The 19,567-nt window shown below is 40.5% G+C and overlaps 1 protein-coding gene across 7 annotated transcripts in view; it reads left to right on the top strand.

Annotated features, from left to right (window-relative positions):
* ATP13A4 (ATPase 13A4) overlaps positions 1-19,567 on the top strand; it is a 160,196-nt gene that overhangs the window by 95,738 nt on the left and 44,891 nt on the right. For all 7 annotated transcript variants that reach the window (XR_014824548.1, XR_014824550.1, XR_014824549.1 and 4 more), the window contains 5 exons: positions 1,705-1,855; positions 3,386-3,472; positions 3,702-3,855; positions 5,054-5,165; positions 17,626-17,750. Coding sequence is in view for 4 of the 7 variants with exons in the window: in XM_084990722.1 (XP_084846848.1) it covers positions 1,705-1,855; positions 3,386-3,472; positions 3,702-3,855; positions 5,054-5,165; positions 17,626-17,750 (629 nt within the window). In the remaining 3 variants the exon portion in view is untranslated. The remainder of the gene's footprint in view (positions 1-1,704; positions 1,856-3,385; positions 3,473-3,701; positions 3,856-5,053; positions 5,166-17,625; positions 17,751-19,567) is intronic.

Here is a 19,567-nt window from a genome sequence, read left to right as displayed (position 1 = left end):
TAAAAAATACAAACTCTTCCAAGAAAGAGTAACTATAAAGGTCTGGAAACTGCACACTGGAGGCAGAGCTTGACGTTCCTATGTAATCCTAGAGGAAGGGAGTATAAAAGGGGGTACAGCCAAGCTGGTCCACAAATCTGAAAGAAGTTGACATGTGGAGGAGGAAGAGCAAGTAGATTCTGACTGGCTCCAAAAAGCAGATTTGGCCTCAATCCAGGAAGCTCTTTCTGCCACTCAGGGTCCTCCAGATAGGATGGTCTGCTTTGTGACTTGCTTACTGATTCACACATTTAAGAAGGGACTGACCAATAAGGTCCAGAGGACATCTTTTATTAGATGACATCAACTCTGAATTAGTGGAAGAAGCCTGCATATGGCCTTTGAGTTTTATCTTAGTAGGTTTTAGATGAGGCCACTTTCTATAGGAAGCTATGGTGATGATGGCTGCAGTATAGACACCAGAAGTCAGGTTGGAAGAAGAGAGAATGCAAATGCAGTGTCCTTTTCATAAGTGGTGGGGTTTTTTTGTTTGTTTGTTGGGTTGTTTTTTGTTTGTTTGTTTGTTTTGTTTTGTTTTGTTTTGTTTTTGTTTTTGTTTTTTTTGCTTTTTAGGGCCACACCCGAGCAAGGCATATGGAAGTTCCCATGCTTGGGGTCCATTGGAGCTGCAGCTGCCAGCCAACGCCACAGCCACAGCTACACGGGATCTGAGCGGCACCAGTGATCTACATCACAGCTCATGGCAATGCTGGATCCCTGACCCATTGAGCAAGACCAGGGATCAAACCCACATCCTCATGGATACTAGTCAGATTCATTTCCACTGCGCCATGACGGGAACTCCCAAAAGTGGTTTTTAAAGTTCATTTCTTTACCATTACCGTCTGTCAGATTGCCAGTAATTGACTCATTCATTTATTTACTCATATATTTTTTGACTGTCTACTGTGGACTAAACATCAGATATCTTGGAGAAAAATATAGTAAAGAGACAGCCCTGCCCTGAAGGACAGGTTGAGGAAGATAACGCAAATACACAAATAGACATAGTACGAGCTAGCCTGTTCTGTCTCATGGCATAGGAAAAGTGGTCTGGAGGCTCAGGTGCAAGTGAATGCACTTAGAGCCAAGGGTGATACTTCTAGTTCTTTCTATACCTCTGGATTTAGAATCAGTGCTAGAGAGATGATAAGGAAAAGAGGGAAGAAAGAACTTGTAAGAACCTCAGGACCTGTATCTTATTCATCAACTTACATAAGGACCAGGGCCAAATGAAACACTCTTCATTTAAGGAGATTAGAGAATGGGTAGGAAATGTAGCAAAGCATATTAACTTATTATTTTATTTATTTATTGTCTTTTTTTTTTTTTTTTTTTTTGTTATGGCCGCACCTTTGGCATATGGAAGTTCCCAGGCTACGGATTGAGTTGGAGCTGTAGGTGCTAGCCTACGCCACAGCCACAGCAATGCAGGATCCAACCTGCATCTATGACCTACACCACAGCTCACAGCAATGCTGGATCCTTAACCCACTGAGTGAGGCCAGGGATCAAACCTGCATCTTCATGGATGACAGTTGGGATCGTTTATACTGAACCATGATGGGAAGTCCTTAACTTATTATTTTAAAAAAGAGTCACCTCCCAAAGCTCCATTCTGGCCTGGAAGAATAGGACTAGAGCCGTTTCCCTTTTCTTCTTTAGCTTCCAGGAAGTCCACAGCTTTGCCTCAGGCAAGGCTCTGCCCTGGGGCCCACTGTGTGCGGCCATGGCCAGCTGCCACTCTCTGATCCTCCTCGATGGGACCATCCAAGGAGACCCACTGGACCTCAAAATGTTTGAAGCCACCACATGGGTAAGCCTCTGCTCTCCAAAGATTCTAAGAAGCTTCTTCAAGGCCACACCAACACAGGTTTTACCATGGCTATTCAATTCTTGAAAAATGCCAGGTCTCCAATAAGGAGTACCTCTGGCAATGAGAGGCAAACTCACCTAAGCCCAGTCCTCTCCTTTATACAATGAATTTCCATATTAGGGTTACTGTGAGGATTAAATGGAATGGTGCATTTTAAAAATCCCTGGTACTGTGCCTGGCATGTATCACAGGCTCAACAGTATTAATATAATTATTATATAATTATGTTCTAATTCTTTCCACCTGTAGCATAAATCATGTCTGACTTCAAAGTTTCCCAGAACACGGGGATTAAGAAATATCACTTCCCCAGTTCTTAGGATAACTCATTGTCACAAGGAGTTTTATTCCCCTTACTTTAATATTGATTTTGTCTCTAAGACTAGAAACAATAACAAGGAAAACCATGCAGAGCTTTTGTTGAGACTCTGAAGTCAATTTCAGAGCAAAACAGGCTTGTTCAGACTGAGGAATCTGGCTCTCCTGGATCTGGTCTTGGCCCTGTGCTGACTTCTTGACCCCCTGAAGTCACCTCACCTGTTGGGGCTTTCCATGACTTTAAAATGAATGTGACTATCAGTAAACAAAATAAAATAGTATATTAAAATAAAATAAAATAAAACAAACAAATATATATTTTAAGGAGACCTTATTCAGAAGCACCCTACAAAGACCAAATAGTTGGAGTTGAGTAAAGGTACAGTTTAGGAGACAGACATCCCCAGCTCCTAAGCCACAAGCCCTTCTCCATTCCTGGTAGCTGGTGCAGCTCCAGGGCCCTGTGTTACATGTGCGAGCCCCACTGAAGGAGACAAGCGTTGGGGTCCCTTCCTGCTCTTATAGGGCAAGATTCTGTAGCAGTCTGATGTAACGTTCTCCATTCTTTTCAGTTACTGTTTCTATATCTTTAGGTAGGGATTATAATTTCCCCTCTGAGATTGTTTCTGTCACTCAGTGAGATGATTATAAAGCATTTTGGCATCTTTGCATAGAAGATTCCTCTGACTATAATTTAGGGTCATTATTATGGCAATTACTGAGTATTTACTGAACATTAACCACGTACATCACTGTCCCTGCCCTGCCGTACCCTGAGGACCATCAATCCAAATTAGAGAGGGAAGAGCAGGAGCAGCAGTGAACTGAGAGAAGAAAGACACTAGGGGCTGGCTAGCCACACTCCCGATTTTCAAGTTAAGCCCTTCAGAAATGGAGGATGTGCCTTTATACAGCACATCGAGCAGAGAAATGGCATGAATAATTCAGAAGTGTCTGCCTTTTAAGTTCTATAGCATTTCTGATGCATTATTTTTGTGTGTGGCGAATTAAGTCTGGTTCATCTCCATGTGGCCAAGGGAGGAGAATACATTGAGGTGATCTGACTATTTTCTCAAGGGGGGAGATCTGGGCACAGTATTAGTGGATGAACAAGAAAGAAATCTCTACAACGAAATATCCCCTATGAAATAGGAAATGGCGACTTCTGAGGACGATTTCCATATCAAGGGAGCACCGGCATGTGCCATGGTTGTTAAGCCCTGCAAAACAGCCAGCCAGGTAAGCTTTGCTTGCTCTCTACCTGACAACACCTAACTCAGAGGGAAAATTCCTTCAGGCCCATAATTTTGAGTGCCCAGAGATATGTATTCTTTGAATTCCTCGTGTGAAAACTGGTGAGTTCTTGTTGCCCTTATTTTCTAAAACGAGGATTGTGGGAGGGGTAATCAATTCCCACCAGCTAGAAGCTCTGTGGTGAGTCACTCTCCATTCTCCATCCCTCAACCAGGTCCCAGTGGAAGGGATTGCAATCCTGCACCAGTTCCCATTCTCATCAGCGCTACAGAGGATGACAGTCATTGTCCAAGAGATGGGGGGTGACCGGCTGGCATTCATGAAAGGTGCACCAGAGAGGGTGGCCAGCTTTTGCCAACCTGAGACAGGTAAGTGAACAGACTTCTGTTCTGGCTATTCTGTCCTGACTTCTGTTCTGAACTGTCTTCTGTTACAACTGGCAAATCTGTATTTCCAGCCCAAATATGTCACCTCAGCACTTGATGGATGACTCCAGTTGCCTACAGGCCATTACCAATGGGATAAGTCATTAGAATCCCAAACTTAATACCAAAAGCAAGCTTATCTTTCTCACTTTCTCTATTTCCCACCTTAATTAATCAAAGCACCACTCCCCCATCCCAATTTAGGATTCTTCCCAGATTTCTCCTCTCCCTCAGTGTCCCTATCTTGTCTATTGCTACGTTATGGCCCTGTTACTCCATCAGCTCAGGCCCTCATCATCTCTCCATTTTTAATAGTTGCTGAATTGGCTCCCAGTTCTCAGTGTCCCCTATTCTGATTCACCCTTCAGAGTGTGACCTGATTGGTTTTTCCGTCACATAGTATAAGTCTGTTGTCACTTTCCTGTTTTCATTCTTTGGTTGCTTCCAGTAGGCTCCAGGCTAATCTCAAAATCCTTTAGGAGGACCACACATATGGCCTTCATGATCTAATTCCTATCAAACTTTCCAGACTTTCCTTACCACTCCTAGCTTTACATCTGGTGCTCCCCAGGGATAAACTATCCACTCAAGGTTTGCTGTCTCATGTCCCCATGTTGAGCATGTGATATTCCCTCAGCCAAAACGATCTTTCCTTTCTCCATCTGAGTATCTCCTCCCTGTCTGGTAGAGGTACCAAGTGCTTCCATTATCATGCTGCAATTGCCTGCATCATAGAAATGACCTAATTTAATTGTATTGTCAGTCTACTGGCAGTTATCCTACTAGACAGAGATCCTCAGAGTGAGGGTTGGTGTTTAATCTCTGCATAGCCATAAGGCCTGACCCATAGCAGACTCTCAATAAATAACTGTTGGTTAAACTGGAGAAAAAAAAATCATACACTTTTCCCAGGCTATCCTTTTTTTTTTTTTTTAAATTCTTTCTTTTCATTCTGCTTCACTGGATCCCACAAGGTCAACTGTGACAATGTAGTAATATTTAAGGTTCCCATTGACTTGTTTGTGTACCTTTTTAGAGATGTATTTTCTTGGGCAAGAGTTGGATCTGTTTGTAAAGAATTTCTCTGCCAGTACCAGCTGAGTTCATATTGTGCACTAATCATGTGTTATTTTCTGAACAGTACCAACTAGTTTTGTTAGTGAACTTCAGGTTTACACGACACAGGGCTTCCGGGTCATAGGACTGGCCTACAAAAAGCTGGAAATGGACCACCACACCACTGCCTTGATGAGGTAAATGAGGCGGGGAGAACTTTGATAAAGCAGAATGGTTTTATGGGAAGATCCTCCAGGGCAGTAGATATAGCTTATTGATTTATATGCATGAAATGTCTCTATATTTAGTAAATGAGAATATAGTCATCTCTGCCCTGCCTAAATCCCAAAGCTGATGTGAACACTGACTGGGAGAATTGATAAAAAATAGCTGTATAAATCATAAAATATGTACAGCTTTGTGATAACAGACATATGAATATAACCTGTGTCCAGAGAGTTCATAATTATGGTCATGCCCCTATTTTGACCCAAAAACAAGTTTGGCTTTTAATTATTTTTGTTATTTTAAATATGTATTTATTTAGTCATTCATTCATTTGCTATTTTGGTATTTTATAATCTTAATTTTTTATTATAGTTGGTGAATTAGTTGAAAATTAGAAAACACTTGTCTGAAAAAATCTTGGTAAGAAATACACAACTTAATGAAACAAATAAATATAGCTTGGACTCAACATATAATCTAGAAAATTTTTGTGGAAAAATAAGCTTTGGAGGTCTATTCTAAAGATAGTTTTGAGGAATTCCCGTCATGGCTCAGTGGTAATAAACCCTACTAGTATCCTTGAGGATGGGAATTTGATCCCTGGCCTTGCTGAGTGGGCTGAGGATCCAGTGTTGCTGTGAGATGTGGTTAGTTCACAGACATGGCTTGGATCTGGCATTGCTGTGGCTGTGGTATAGGTTGGCAACCATAGCTCCTATTCAACCCCTAGCCTGGTAACTTCCATATGCCACACTTGTAGCCCTAAAAAGCAAAAAAATAAAAATAGAGTTTTGATATTTATAGATTACAATAGGGATGTCCAAAAGCTAAAATGGGAAGATGCCATTAAGATGGCAGAATAGAACGACTGGAGCTAACCTTCTCTCATAAAAACAAAATTACAACTGCTGAACAACCTTCAACCAAATGTACTGGGAAACCTTCAAAAAGAAATCCTACTCCAGAAGACAAAGAGGAGAGGCCACATCAAGAGGTAGAGGGGTGATTATGTGATATGAGCAACCCCATACCTGCTGAGTGGGAAGCCCACAGACTGGAAAGTAACTGTATTACAGAGACCCACCTACAGGAGTGAGGGTTCTGAGCCCCAAATCAGGTCCCCATGCCTGGGGATCTGGCACTGGGAGAAAGAACCTCTGGAGCATCTGGCATTGAAGGCCAGTAGGGCTTGTGTGCAGGAGCTCCATGGGACTGGCAGAAACAGAGACCTCATTCTTGAAAGGCACATGCAGGCTTTTCTGTGTGTTGGAACCCAGGGCAAAGCAGAGGCTCCATGGGAATCTGGGTCAGACCTGACTGCAGTTCTTGGAGGATGTCCTGTGAAAATGGGGTGACTGTGGTTTGTTGTGGGGGAAGGAAATTGGAAGTAAAGCTCTTGGGAATATTCATCAGTGTGCCTTTCTCTGGAGGTGGCCATTTTGGGAAAATCTGGCCCCACCCATCAAAGCTGAGAAGCCCCAGGCCAAACAATAATCCAGGATTATAGCCCCACCCATCAGTAAACAGGCTGCCTAAAGACCCCCTAGGCACAGTAGCCACCTCTAATCTCACTGGAGACAAAGCCCCACCCACCAGAGAGATAGGAATAAGCCCCACCTACCCGTGGGCAGCCCTTCCCATCAGGAAGCCTACAGCAAGCCCCCATACCAACTTCAGCCACAAGGGTGGCAGACGTCAGAAGTAAGAGAGGCTGCAACTCTATTTTCTGCCAAAAGGATACCACACAAAAACCTATAAAAATGAAAAGGCAGAGAAGTATAACTCAGATAAGGGAGAAAGAAAAAAAAAACCCCAAACAGCTAAGTGATCTGGAGATTCTCAGCCTCCAGGAAAAATACTTTAGACTATTGATGCTGAAGATGTTGCAAGACATTGGAAATAAACTGGAGGCAAAGATGGATAATTTACAGGAAACACTGAGCAAAGAGATACCAGATATAAAACTTAAGCAAGAAGAGATAAAAAATACAATAAATGAAATAAAAAATTTCATTAGAAGCAGCCAATAGCAGAATACAGGAGGCAGAAGAACAAATAAGCAAGGTGGAGGACAGACTAATGGAAATCATGGATGCAGAACAGAAGTGAGAAAAAAGATTGAAAAGAAATGAGGACAGTCTAAGAGAATTCTGAGACAATGTTAAATGTACCAACATCCATATTATAGGGGAGCCAGAAGGAGAAGAGAGAGAGAGAAAGGGACAGAAAAAATATTCAAAGATATAATAGCCAAAAACTTTCATATCATGGGAAAGGAACCACTCACTCAAATCCAGGAAGCACAACGAGTTCCATATAAAGTAAACCCAAGCAGGAATACCCCAAGACACATATTACTCAAACTGACCAAAGTTAAAGACAAAGAGAAACTATTGAAAGCAACTAGGGAAAAGAAACAAACAACATACAAAGGAACCCCAATAAGGTTATTGGCAGATTTTTCAGCAGAAACTCTACAGGCCAGAAGGGAGTGGCATGATATGCTTAATGTGATGAAGGGAAAAAACCTCCTACCAAGATGACTTTACCCAGCAAGGCTCTCATTCAGATTTGAAGGATAAATCAAAAGATTCCCAGATAAGCAAAAGTTGAGAGAATTCAGCAACACTAGACCAGCTTTACATCAAATACTAAAGAACTTCTCTAAGCAGAAAAGAATATGCCACAGCTATAAGCAAAAGTTACCACAAATGACAAGCCTCACCAGTAAAGGCATATATATGGTAAAGGTAGGAAATCATCCACATACAAATATGCTACCAAAATCAGAAGTCATGAGAAGAGGAGGGTGCAAATGCAGGATGCTGAAGATGCACTTGCAATGAAGAGACCAACAACTTAAAACAATCTCATATATATATATATATAATACCCTATATCAAAACTTCAGGGTAACTGCAAACCAAAAATCTACAATTGATACACAAACAAATAAGAAAAATCAACTCAAATATAACACTAAAGATAGTCATCAAATCACAAGAGGAGGGAACAAGAGAAGAAAAAAGAGCAACAAAAACAAAACCAGAACAGTTAATAAAATGGAAATAAGATAATACATATCAATAATAACCTTAAATGTAAATGGACTAAATGCCCCAACCAAAAGACACAGACTGGCTGAATGATGATCCATATATATGCTGTCTTCAAGAAACCCACCTTCATTTCTAGGGATGCATCCAAATTGGAAATGTGGAGTACCTGTCATGGCTCAGTGGTTAATGAATTTGACTAGGAAGCATGAGGTTGCAGATTTGATCCCTAGCCTTGTTCAGTGGGTTAAGGATCCGGTGTTGCCATGAGCTGTGGTGTAGGTTGCAGACACAGCTCGGATCCCGCATTGCTATGGCTCTGGTGTAGGCTAGCGGCTACAGCTCTGATTAGACCCCTGGCCTGGGAACCTCCGTATGCCATGGGAACGGCCCTAGAAAAAAAAAAGACACACACACACACACACACACAAAAAGACACACAAAAAAACAAAACAAAACAAAACAAAACAAAACAACAAATTGGAAATTTGAGGATGGAAGAAAATATTCCATGCAAATGGGAATCAAAAGAAAGCTGGAGTAGCAATACTCATATCAGACAAAATAGACCTTAAAATAAAGAATATTATAAGAGAAAAAGGACATTACCAAATAATCAAAGAATCAATCCAAGAAGAAGATATAACAATGGTAAATATATATGCACAGAACATAGGATCACCTCAATATATAAGACAACTGCTAACAATCTTAAAAGGAGAAATTGACAATAACACAATAATAGCAGGGGACTTGAACACCACACTTACAACAATAGATAGATCATCCAAACAGCAAATTAATAAGGAAACACAGGCCCTGAATGAAGCATTAGACCAGATGGACTTAATAGATATTTATAGGACATTCCATCCAAAATTAGCATAATACACATTCTTCTCAAGTGCACTGCAGAACATACTTTAGGATTGATCACATTCTGGGCCACAAATCAAGCCTCAGTAACTTTCAGAAAACTGAAATCATATCAAGCATATTTCCCAACCACAAAGCTATATGACTGGATATCAACAAGAAAAAAACTGCAAAAAACACAAACACATGGAGACTAACAACATGCTACTTAACAACCAATAGATCACTGAAGAAATCAAAGAGGAACTTAAGAAATACCTAGAGGCAAATGACAACAAAGATACAGCATTCCAAAACCTATGGGATGTAGCAAAAGCAATTCTAAGAGGAAAGTTTATAGCAATACAAGCCTACCTCAGGAAACAAGAAAAAGCTCAAACAAACAACTTAACTTTACATCTAAAGTAGCTAGAAAGAGAATAGACAAGACCTAAAGTTAGCAGAAGAAAAGAAATCATAAAGATCAGAGCAAAAATCAATGAAGTAGAAACAAAGAAAACCATAGAAAAGATCGATGAAACTAAAACCTGGTTCTTGAAAAGATCAACAAAATTGATAAACCCTTAGCCAGACTTATCAAGAAAAAAAGAGAGAGGACTCAACTCAATAAAATTAGAGATGAAAAAGGAGAAGGTACAATGGACATCACAGAAATACAAAGGATCATAAAAGACTACTACATGCAACCATACGCCAATAAAATGGAAAGCCTAGAAGAAATGGACAAATTGTTAGAAAAGTACAATCTTCCAAGACTAAACCAAGATGAAATAGAAAAGATGAATGGACCAATCACAAGTACTGAAAGTGAAACTGTGATTGAAAAATTTCCAACAAACAAAAGTCCAAGACCAGATGGCTTCAAAGGCAAATTCTATCAAACATTTAGAGAAGAGCTAACACTTACCCTTCTGAAACTATTCCAAAAAATTGTAGAGTAAGGAACACTCCCAAACTCATTCTATGGGGCCACTATCACCCTGATACCAAAATCAGACAAAGATACCACACAGAAAAGAAAATTACAGGCCAATTTCGCCAATGAACATAGATGCAAAAATTCTCAACAAAATATAAGCAAACTGAATCCAACAATACATCAAAAGGATTGTACATCATGATCAAGTGGGATTTATCCCATGGAATCAAGGATTCTTCAATATTGGCAAATCAATCAGTGTAATACACCACATTAACAAACTGAAGAATAGGAGTTCCCATCGTGGCTCAGTGGTTAACAAATCTGACTAGGAACCATGAGGTTGTTGGTTTGATCCCTGGCCTTGCTCAGTGGGTTAAGAATCTGGCATTGTTGTGAGCTGTGGTGTAGGCCACAGATGCGGCTTGGATCCCACATTGCTGTGGCTCTGGTGTAGGCTGGTGGCTACAGCTCTGATTAGATCCCTAGCCTGGCAACCTCCATACGCTGTGGGTGTGGCCCAAAAAGACACACACACGCACACACACACAGAAAAATACTAAAGAATAAAAACCATGTGATCTTCTCAATATATGCAGAAAAAGCCTTTGACAAAAACCAACACCCACATCTGATAAAAACCCTTCAGAAAGTGGCCATAGAAGGAAACTGCCTCAGCATAATAAAGGCCATATTGAGCTGACATCATTCTCAATAGTGAAAAGCTGAAAGAATTCCCACTGAAATCAGGACAAGACAAGGATGTCTACTCTCGCCAATACTCTTCAACATAGTTTTGGAAGTCCTAGCCACAGCAATCAGAGAAGAAAAAGAAATAAAAGGAATCCAAATTGGAAAGGAAGAAGTAAAACGATCACTATTTGCAGATGACATGATACTATATCTAGAGAATCCTAAAGACTCTACCAGAAAACTGTTAGAGCTCATCCATGAATTTGGCAAGGTCACAGGATACAAAATTAATACACAGAAATTGACGGCATTTCTATACACTAACAATGAAATAGCAAAGAGAGAAATTAGGGAAGCATCCAAAAGAATAAAATACCTAGGAGTAAACCTACCTAAAGAGACAAAAGACCTGTACTCTGAAAACTATAACACACTGATGAAAGACAGCAAAGATGGCACAAATAGATGGCAAGACACATCATGCTTGTGGATTGGAAGAGTTAATATTATCAAAATGACTATACTACCTAAGGCAATCTAGAGAGTCAATGCAATCCCTATCAAATTACCAAGGACATTTTTCACAGAACTCAAACAAATATTCTAAAGTTTGTTTGGAAGCACAAAATCCCCAGAGGAGCCAAAGACATCCTGAGAAAGAAAAATGGAGCTGGAGGGATCAGGCTCCTGGACTTCACACTATACTACAAAGCTTCACTCATCAAAATCCTATGGTACTGGCACAAAGACAGGACACATAGATCAGTGGAACAGGATAGAAAGCCCAGAATTAAACCCAGGCACCTACAGCCCACTAATCTATGACAAAGGAGGCAAGAATATTCAATGGAGAAAAGACAGCCCCTTCAATAAGTGGTGCTGGGAAAACTGGACAGCCACATGGAAAAGAATGAAATTGGAACACTCTCTAACACCATACACAAAAATAAACTCAAAATGGATGAAAGACCTAGATATAGGACCAGGCACTATAACACTCTTAGAGCAAAACATAGGCCAAACACTCTCTGACATAAGCAATAGCCACATCTTCTCAGATCCACCTCTTAAGCGTATTGACAATAAAAACAAAAGTAAACAAATGGGACCTAATCAAACTGAAAAGTTTCTGCACAGCAAAGGAAACCCTCAACAAAATGAAAAGACAACCCACAGAATGGGAAAAAATCTTTGCAAGTGAATCCACTGACAAGGGATTCATCTCCAAAATTTATAAACACCTTTTGCAGCTCCATACCAAAGAAACAAACAACCCCATCCAAAAATGGGCAGAAGATCTAAACAGACAGTTCTCCAAAGAAGACATACAGATGGCCCCAAAACACATGCAAAGGTGTTCAACATCAGTCATCCTTAAGAGAAATACGAATCAAAACCACTATGAGATACCACCTTCCACTGGCCAGAATGGCCATCTTCCAAAAGTCTACACACAAGAAGTGCTGGAGAGGGTGTGGAGAAAAAGGAACCCTACCACACTCTAGGTGGGAATGTAAACTGGTGCAACCACTGTGGAAAACAGTATGGAGAGTCCTCAGAAAACTAAAAGCAGAATTACCATTTGATCCAGCAATCCCACTCCTGGGCATCTATCCAGAGAAAACCATGACTGGAAAAGACACATGTACTGCAATGTTCATTGCTGCACTGTATGCAATAGCCAAGACGTGGAAACAACCTACATGTCCAAAGACAGAGGAGTGGCTAAAGAAGATGTGGTACATATATACATGATGGACTATTTCTCAGCCATTGAAATGAAAGAAATAATGGCATTTTTAGCAACAGGGATGGACCTAGAAATTATTATGCTAAGTGAAGTCAGTCAGACAGTGAGACACCAACATCAAATGCTATCACTTACATGTGGAATCTACAAAAAGGACACAATGAACTTCTTTGTAGTACAGATACCGATTCACAGACTTTGAAAAACTTATGGTTTCCAAATGAAACAGGTTGGGGGGGTGGGGAGATGCACTGAGCGTTTGGGATGGAAATGCTATACAATTTGGTTGTGATGATACTTGTACAACTATAAATGTAATTGAGTAATAAAAAATGCTACATATTTCTTTTTAAGAAAGCTTAAATGGACCAGAGACTTTTATTCAAATTTACTTATTGTTGTATTTTCCGCTATTTTCTGGCTATGGTGTTCATTTCATTTTCAATGCCCTGTCCAGTAATCTGTCAGCAACTACTGGTAACACTGCTGTGGAGATAATCAAGGTTTATTTTGTTATTTAGGATTTCATTTTATTTTATTTTATGTATTTTTTATTTTTAAAGCCGCAGTTGCAGTATATGCAAGTTCCCAGGCTAGGGATTGAATCAGAGCTGCGGCTGCCAGCCTATGATACAGCCCCAGCAATGTGGGATCCCAGTCTTGTCTGTGACCTACACTGTAGCTCACAACAATGACAACACAGCTCATGGCAATGCTGGACCCTTAACCCACTGAGCAAGGCCAGGGATCAAACCCGCAACCTCCTGGTTCCTAGTCAGATTCGTTAACCACTGCGCCACAACAGGAACTCCCCAGCACTCTCTTTTTTTTTAAACTATATTTTGAACCACTTTCTTTAATAAATGAAAATAAAATTCATATGTAACATGATCTGCATATATTCTCTGTATAAAAAGAAATATAATGCCCTCCCATATGGTAAAAATAGAAGCAAATGTTATAATGCATTACAAAAAGTTATAATGCATTACAAGCAAAAGTTATAAATGCATTATAATGCATTTATAATGCAAAAAAAATAGAAGCAAAAGTTATAATGCATTACAATAAATACTCAGATGGCTCCATTAAAACAAAATGAAGCAATGTGTTGCCTTCACCTAGTGTAGAATCACTGGGGCTGCAACAGCTAGAAATGCAGACTGACATAAGTACATTATACATCAGAGTCTCAAATATCACCCACCTTGATACAGTCAGCGAGGTGACTGTGAAATGGCTAGAAACGCTTAGTAAAACCAAACAAAACAGAACACGCTCCTTTCAATGTACATAGGTAGTTACATTCCTGGAACATTCAATAGAATATTAAAAATGTATAAAAATATTTTGTTTACATGTAAAACAGAGTGAGGGGAATTGTAAACAATTTTATACTTGCTGAATATAATATAGTGGTGTTCCATATACTACAGTAATACAGCATACTATATAGTATAATAATAGTGTAAAATAAACAGTGTAAGCCTATACTGGCTTAGGAAAGTATAAACAATTTTTTAGTGTCCATGAAAGTCTTGTAAAATATTCAAAAGTCATGTGAAATTGAGGGTATCTTCACCGTGCATTGGTTATTACGGAAAATCCTGCATAGATGTCTAAGTTTCCAAAATGTCCTCTAAGGGCAGTATTGCCCCTGCAAAGAATATGTCCCAACCCTGTGTTTTTGTGAATGATGGGTGACACCCAGAGACCCTGGAAGTGGCTCATTCAAAGTCATAGACTGTTGGATCCCTGGGTTTATTGGCCCACTGTCCCTGCAGCCTGCTTAATGCGACCTTTGAAACTTTGAATATTTGTTGTAATTTAGTTGACTCAGGTCACTCAAATCAGAGAGCTAAAAGTGAACTTTGAGATTGGATCTCACATTTTAAAGAAGAGGAAACAGAACTGAACTTTGTTTACTGAGATCCTATTGACATTTATTAAGATTCTGGCTACTATGATTCTGCTTCTGATTATTATAGTAAAATATCTGCCTATCTATAAGTTTCAGATGCATGGCTGTGGGGCTTGTGCATGTAACAGAGCATTCATGAGGGAGGCACATGAGCAATGAAGAATGGTGAGGGCCGTGACACGCGGGAGAGTTTTGGCCCACAGCACTGAAATTCCGACTTTTAAAAAAAATTTTTTAATTATAGTTGATTACAGTGTTCTGTCGATTTCTGCTGTACAGCAAAGTAACCTAGTTAAATCCCAACTTTTCAAGATCTTATAGGGTGTATAAACAACTTCACTGGTAGAATCTGATCTTAGGTTTTCAATTTGCCCATCCTGTGTTAAAGCCACATTACCAGTACATTTACTCTTAGCTAAGTTAATTTACCTAACCTTTGCTAATTCCCAATTCGAGCAGAACATTCTTTCTGGTGTGCGTGTGTGTGTGTGTGTGCGTGTGTGTGTTTACTCAGAGTGCTTCTAGCACTGATATCATAATTTCTTTGATGACTCTTGGCTCGCTTTATGCATTCTTCATCTTTTAAAAATCACATAGATTTTAAGAACATGAAGTGTAATTGTGGGAGTGACAATGCTTCTTTATATTACACACCTCATTCTTGATTATTTTTAGGTGCTACAGGAGGAAGTATAACATCTGCACAGGAAGCAGGAAAAGATAACATGTATTCCAAGTTACACAGTATGAGACTCTTCAAGGAACTACTTCCTCTCTTTATTTCCTAGCTCAGATTGAACACTCATGAAAAGAAGAATCATGTAATATTAGAGCTAGAAGAGGCTTTGCAGATTCGTTAGTTTCAACACTTTCTTTTACAAAAGTGAAGATTACCAGACAAAGAAATTGATTTGACCGTGATCACACAGCAAGGTGGCTGCAGAGCTGGGATTAGAATGCTGGTCTCCTGATAATTGAACCCTCTTATGCACTGAACCCTAGGAGGGCCATAGGAGCCAGAGGCAGCCAGAAATATAAGCACCAAAATGCGCTGCGGTCTTCGTCAGATGCTTGACCCTGAAGCCATTTCTTGGCTCAATCTGGTGCCTTGTGGTTGGACCACATAATATCATCTCTGAAAAATCTAAAACCTGAAGCCTGTGTGTGTGGGCCACTCATAAGATTGGAGGACCTCATTCAGGCATCAACAAAGTTATCCTTTAAAGGCCAGCTCAATTATCACTATCTCTAGGAAGCTTTCTCCAGTCACCCCACCTAGAAATCACTCCACCTAGAAATGTTGACATCTTCCTCTCTAACTCCACAGAACTCCTATTTGTACATGATCACAATACTTTTCCCAGCCCTCCATATAACCCAGTGCTCAGGTCTAATCTTGCTTTCCAGTTTGAATGTCAACTCGAGTCCAGAGCTACTATAATCTGGGTGTTGGGGTTGCACTAGTCCCTCAGCTCCCACCTGCCGTAGCAAAGAATCGAAACAGCGGGCATGTTACAGACAAATTTATTAAAGCAAAAGTACATTTTTAGAGAGAGAAAGAGAAAGAGAGAGCGTGGGCTGAGCCTTTTACAATTGGGTTTTTTTTATCCCTATGCTGCAGCCTGAGTGGGGACGTGATTCTTCCCGCCCTGGCCCACTGCGTGTGCCTAGGGACTGGGTGTTGATTGGTCTTTGAATGAATTTTCCTAGGTTGCCTGGCAAAAAATGGTGACACCAGGTGGAAGAGCATTTTGACTAGGCAGATATTTTCAGAGCACCTCCTCTGTGCTAGACACCACATGGGTACTCTTGAACTTATTGAACCAGGCAAGCTTGCCTTTAGGAGCTGAGACAGACAGCTCAGATAGCAAAGAATTATACTATATAGACAAATAAATTGAAGCAAACTGAAGTAGAAGTAATATGCTGAAGGAGTTAGTATTTCTATCTGGAGAATTCTTTATGGGGAGATTCCTATGAATTGGGCCTTAAAACATAGGAAGGATTTCATTGGCAGATTATGGGGGAACCTATACACTTTTCCAGGAAATAAAAGTGTCTTATGGTGGGTCTAGAGCAAATGTTTAGCGATGGTTGGCATACCCATCGTCCAGTTTGCCTGCAGGTTGGAAGTTATGAAGAATTTAGTGATAGATGAAGCTGGAAAGAGTGTTTGGAATCAGATTTTGGAGTGACTTAAATGCTAGGTTCAGAAGAATAGGAAATGTTATTCTTCTGAGCCAGCCTTGAGGTAAATAGGTCAAGCTGTGCCCACTTCCTGCCACTCCAGGGGAGGTGTTATTAGCAGTGTCCTAGCATCTCTAATTCTAGTTTGGGCCCCTGGTCAAAGTGAGGCCTGGCATTGAGACACTCATGGCAGGTAAGGCAGGTTGGCTTTTCTGGGTGCTGTTTTCATCTGTATTTCAGCCAGAATTAGGCAGCGCAGGTGCCTTGCTCTTGTGTCTGCTAGAGGCATCTGGGTCTCAGATAAAGGAATCATGGGAAAAAAATCTTTGAACCCCCAACCTCAAATATACTCCCCTGCACTTAGTCCCATGGAGGGTCCTGGAAATGTTTTTCTGGTGGATGGGAGCCTCAGACTCCACTCTGGCAGAAACATTCACACTTTATATAGAAGAGCAATGCTAACCAGTTGAGAGAGAGAGAGAGAGAGAGAGAGAGAGAGAGAGAGAGAGAGAGAGAGAGAGAGGGAGAGAGAGAGGAAGAGCTTGGCCTTAAAAAGGGAGCTCTCTTTTTGAGATTATGGCCTCATACCTCCTGGGACTAAAATATTATTGATGGTTTTGGTTTCTAGAGAAACTGGTATGTTATTTTTCTTGTGCCTACTTATTGTTCACGATGTTTTATGCCAGAGCTAGAACTCCTCTCTGGTGGTTGCTAATGGGTGAGGTGATGAAAATCACCACAGCAGATGGATGATACTCTTGTGGTCATTTAATTCATTACTCTACAAGGATTAAAGTAAATCTTGGGCTCAGTAAGCATTCTCTCTTCCTTTTGATTCTGTCAGAGAAAATGTCTCCATATCCTTTGTGCCTCCTCCTGTCTTCCCTTTGGATGGTTCCTGCACAAATTCAGGGCCTCAGGAATGGTGCTTGAATGAGTGAGTAGGGGCCACTCTGACAGGAAGTTTCACTTCTTGTAAGAAAGTTTCTAATGTGCAATGTCTACCCAATCATCCATGTATTTCCAGGGACCAGGTGGAATCAGACCTGATATTTCTGGGACTGCTGATCTTAGAGAATAGATTGAAGGAAGAGACAAAGCCTGTCCTGGAAGAGCTCATCTCAGCCCGGATAAGGACTGTAATGATCACAGGTACAGAACAAAGTGTTTGTGAGATCAGAAAGAATTGGATATGGAGACAGATTCACTCATTCAGTAAAAGATTGTTGGCTACCTAGTGTGGGCCAGAAACCATTCTAGGCACTGGAGATGGACAACATAAAAGGCAAAGTTACTGCTCTCACTGAGCTGCCACTTATGGGGGATGGGATAGAAAATAATCTATCAATCAATAATCAATCAAATAAACAGCTAGCAATAAATGTTATCAGCTACATAAAACGAAACAGTGTGATGTGGCAAAGTGTGTCTGACCCTTTCTGCGACGGGGCATGTGAAATGACACTTGAATAAGGAGACCTGAGCCATGCAAAGATGTTGATTTTTATTGTTAAATATTAGAAGAGGAATGCTTAGTCTGCATGGTCTTATAAACTACACTGAAGGCCCATCAATGGCATCTATGACTCTGGAGATTGAAAAAAGACTGTGCCCTCTACTCCATCTTCCAAATCTCAAATCACAAACAGGGGAGCCATGAGGAAGGATCATGCAAGCGTAATGTGTGACTCTTCTTAATGAATGCTTCTGAGGGGAGAGTAAATTGTTTCCTAATGCTTCATGTTTTTTTTGAGTGTGTTGCCTTCACACTCTCTACTCTCAAAGGCAGATGTGTTTTACTCTAGCCCACTGGAGTGCTCTCTCCCCAACCCACTGCCTTTGAACCTCGTTCTATGTTGGGAACCCTAGAGTGCATCCACTCCCCTTTGGTACTTCTCCGGGCCCGTCTCTATACCCCCCACAATCCGAGGGATGTTTGGATCACTTTTACCTTCTCCCTTTTCAGCCCTTTCCTCCATCCAACATCTAGATGTTGCGGAGTTAGTTTATAACCCGTTAGAATTTCCCTTACATTATGGACCTTCTGCTTCAATTTTTTTTTTTTTAATTTAGCACTTATTTTACACCTTCTCAGAGTCTATCCCTAACCATTTAGATTTATGTACCGATAAGAACTCACCATTCTCCACCACCCCCCCTTTCACTTCTTTCCTTGTGTTGAGATTTCTCTTCTCTGTCTTTCCTTGCTTGGTTGTACTTTTTCTTGAAGAATGGTCCTTGGATGAGGTAGACGTGTGCTGTGCTTACGTGCCCCAAAATGTCTTTGCTCTGACAGGTGAATGATGTCTTGTCTAGGTAAAGGATGTTTGGGTTAAAGTCTTTTTTTTTTTCTCCTATTAATGCTCTGTAAGCATTATTCTTTTGGCTTCTGGCTTTGGGTATTGCATACCGTAAGTCAAGGCCATTTCACATCATTCTTTTTACTTACAATCCTTTTTGGAGTTTAGAAATGTTACCAGGGCATGTATATATGAATTTAGTCTATAGCATCTTGAGCACTTCTTTTTTTTTGTTGTTGCTTCTGTCTTTTTTAGGGTGGCACCCATGGCACATGGAGGTTCCCAGGCTAGGGGTCAAATCAGAGCTACAGCTGCTGGCCTACACCATTGCCACAGTAATGCGGGATCTGAGCTGCAGTTGCCAGATTCATAACCCACTGAGTGGAGCCAGGGATTGAACTCTCATCCTCGTGGATGATAGTCGGGTTCGTTAACCACTGAGCCACACAGGGAACTGAGCACTTTTAATCTGTCTTCTGTCTTCCTCCTCTCAGGAATATATCTTCTACTGTTTGTTTAATTAGTGTCTTCTTTCTCTCTCTTTTCTTTTTCCCTTCTGAAATTTCCATTATTCACATGTCAGACTTCATGGATCTATCTTCTCAGTCTCTCCCTCTATTTTTGGTAACTCTCATATTTTAAAAAATTTGTGATTTTTTATGCAATCTT

This window comes from Sus scrofa, chromosome 13, assembly GCF_054392235.1.
Source record: "Sus scrofa isolate SSC_HxYL_T2T_F1_AM1 chromosome 13, Sscrofa_HxYL_maternal_Yorkshire_Landrace_v2.0, whole genome shotgun sequence".
Taxonomy (NCBI): domain Eukaryota; kingdom Metazoa; phylum Chordata; class Mammalia; order Artiodactyla; family Suidae; genus Sus; species Sus scrofa.
The sequence above is the reverse complement of the archived record's forward strand: the minus strand, read 5'-3'. Positions and strand labels throughout refer to the sequence as shown.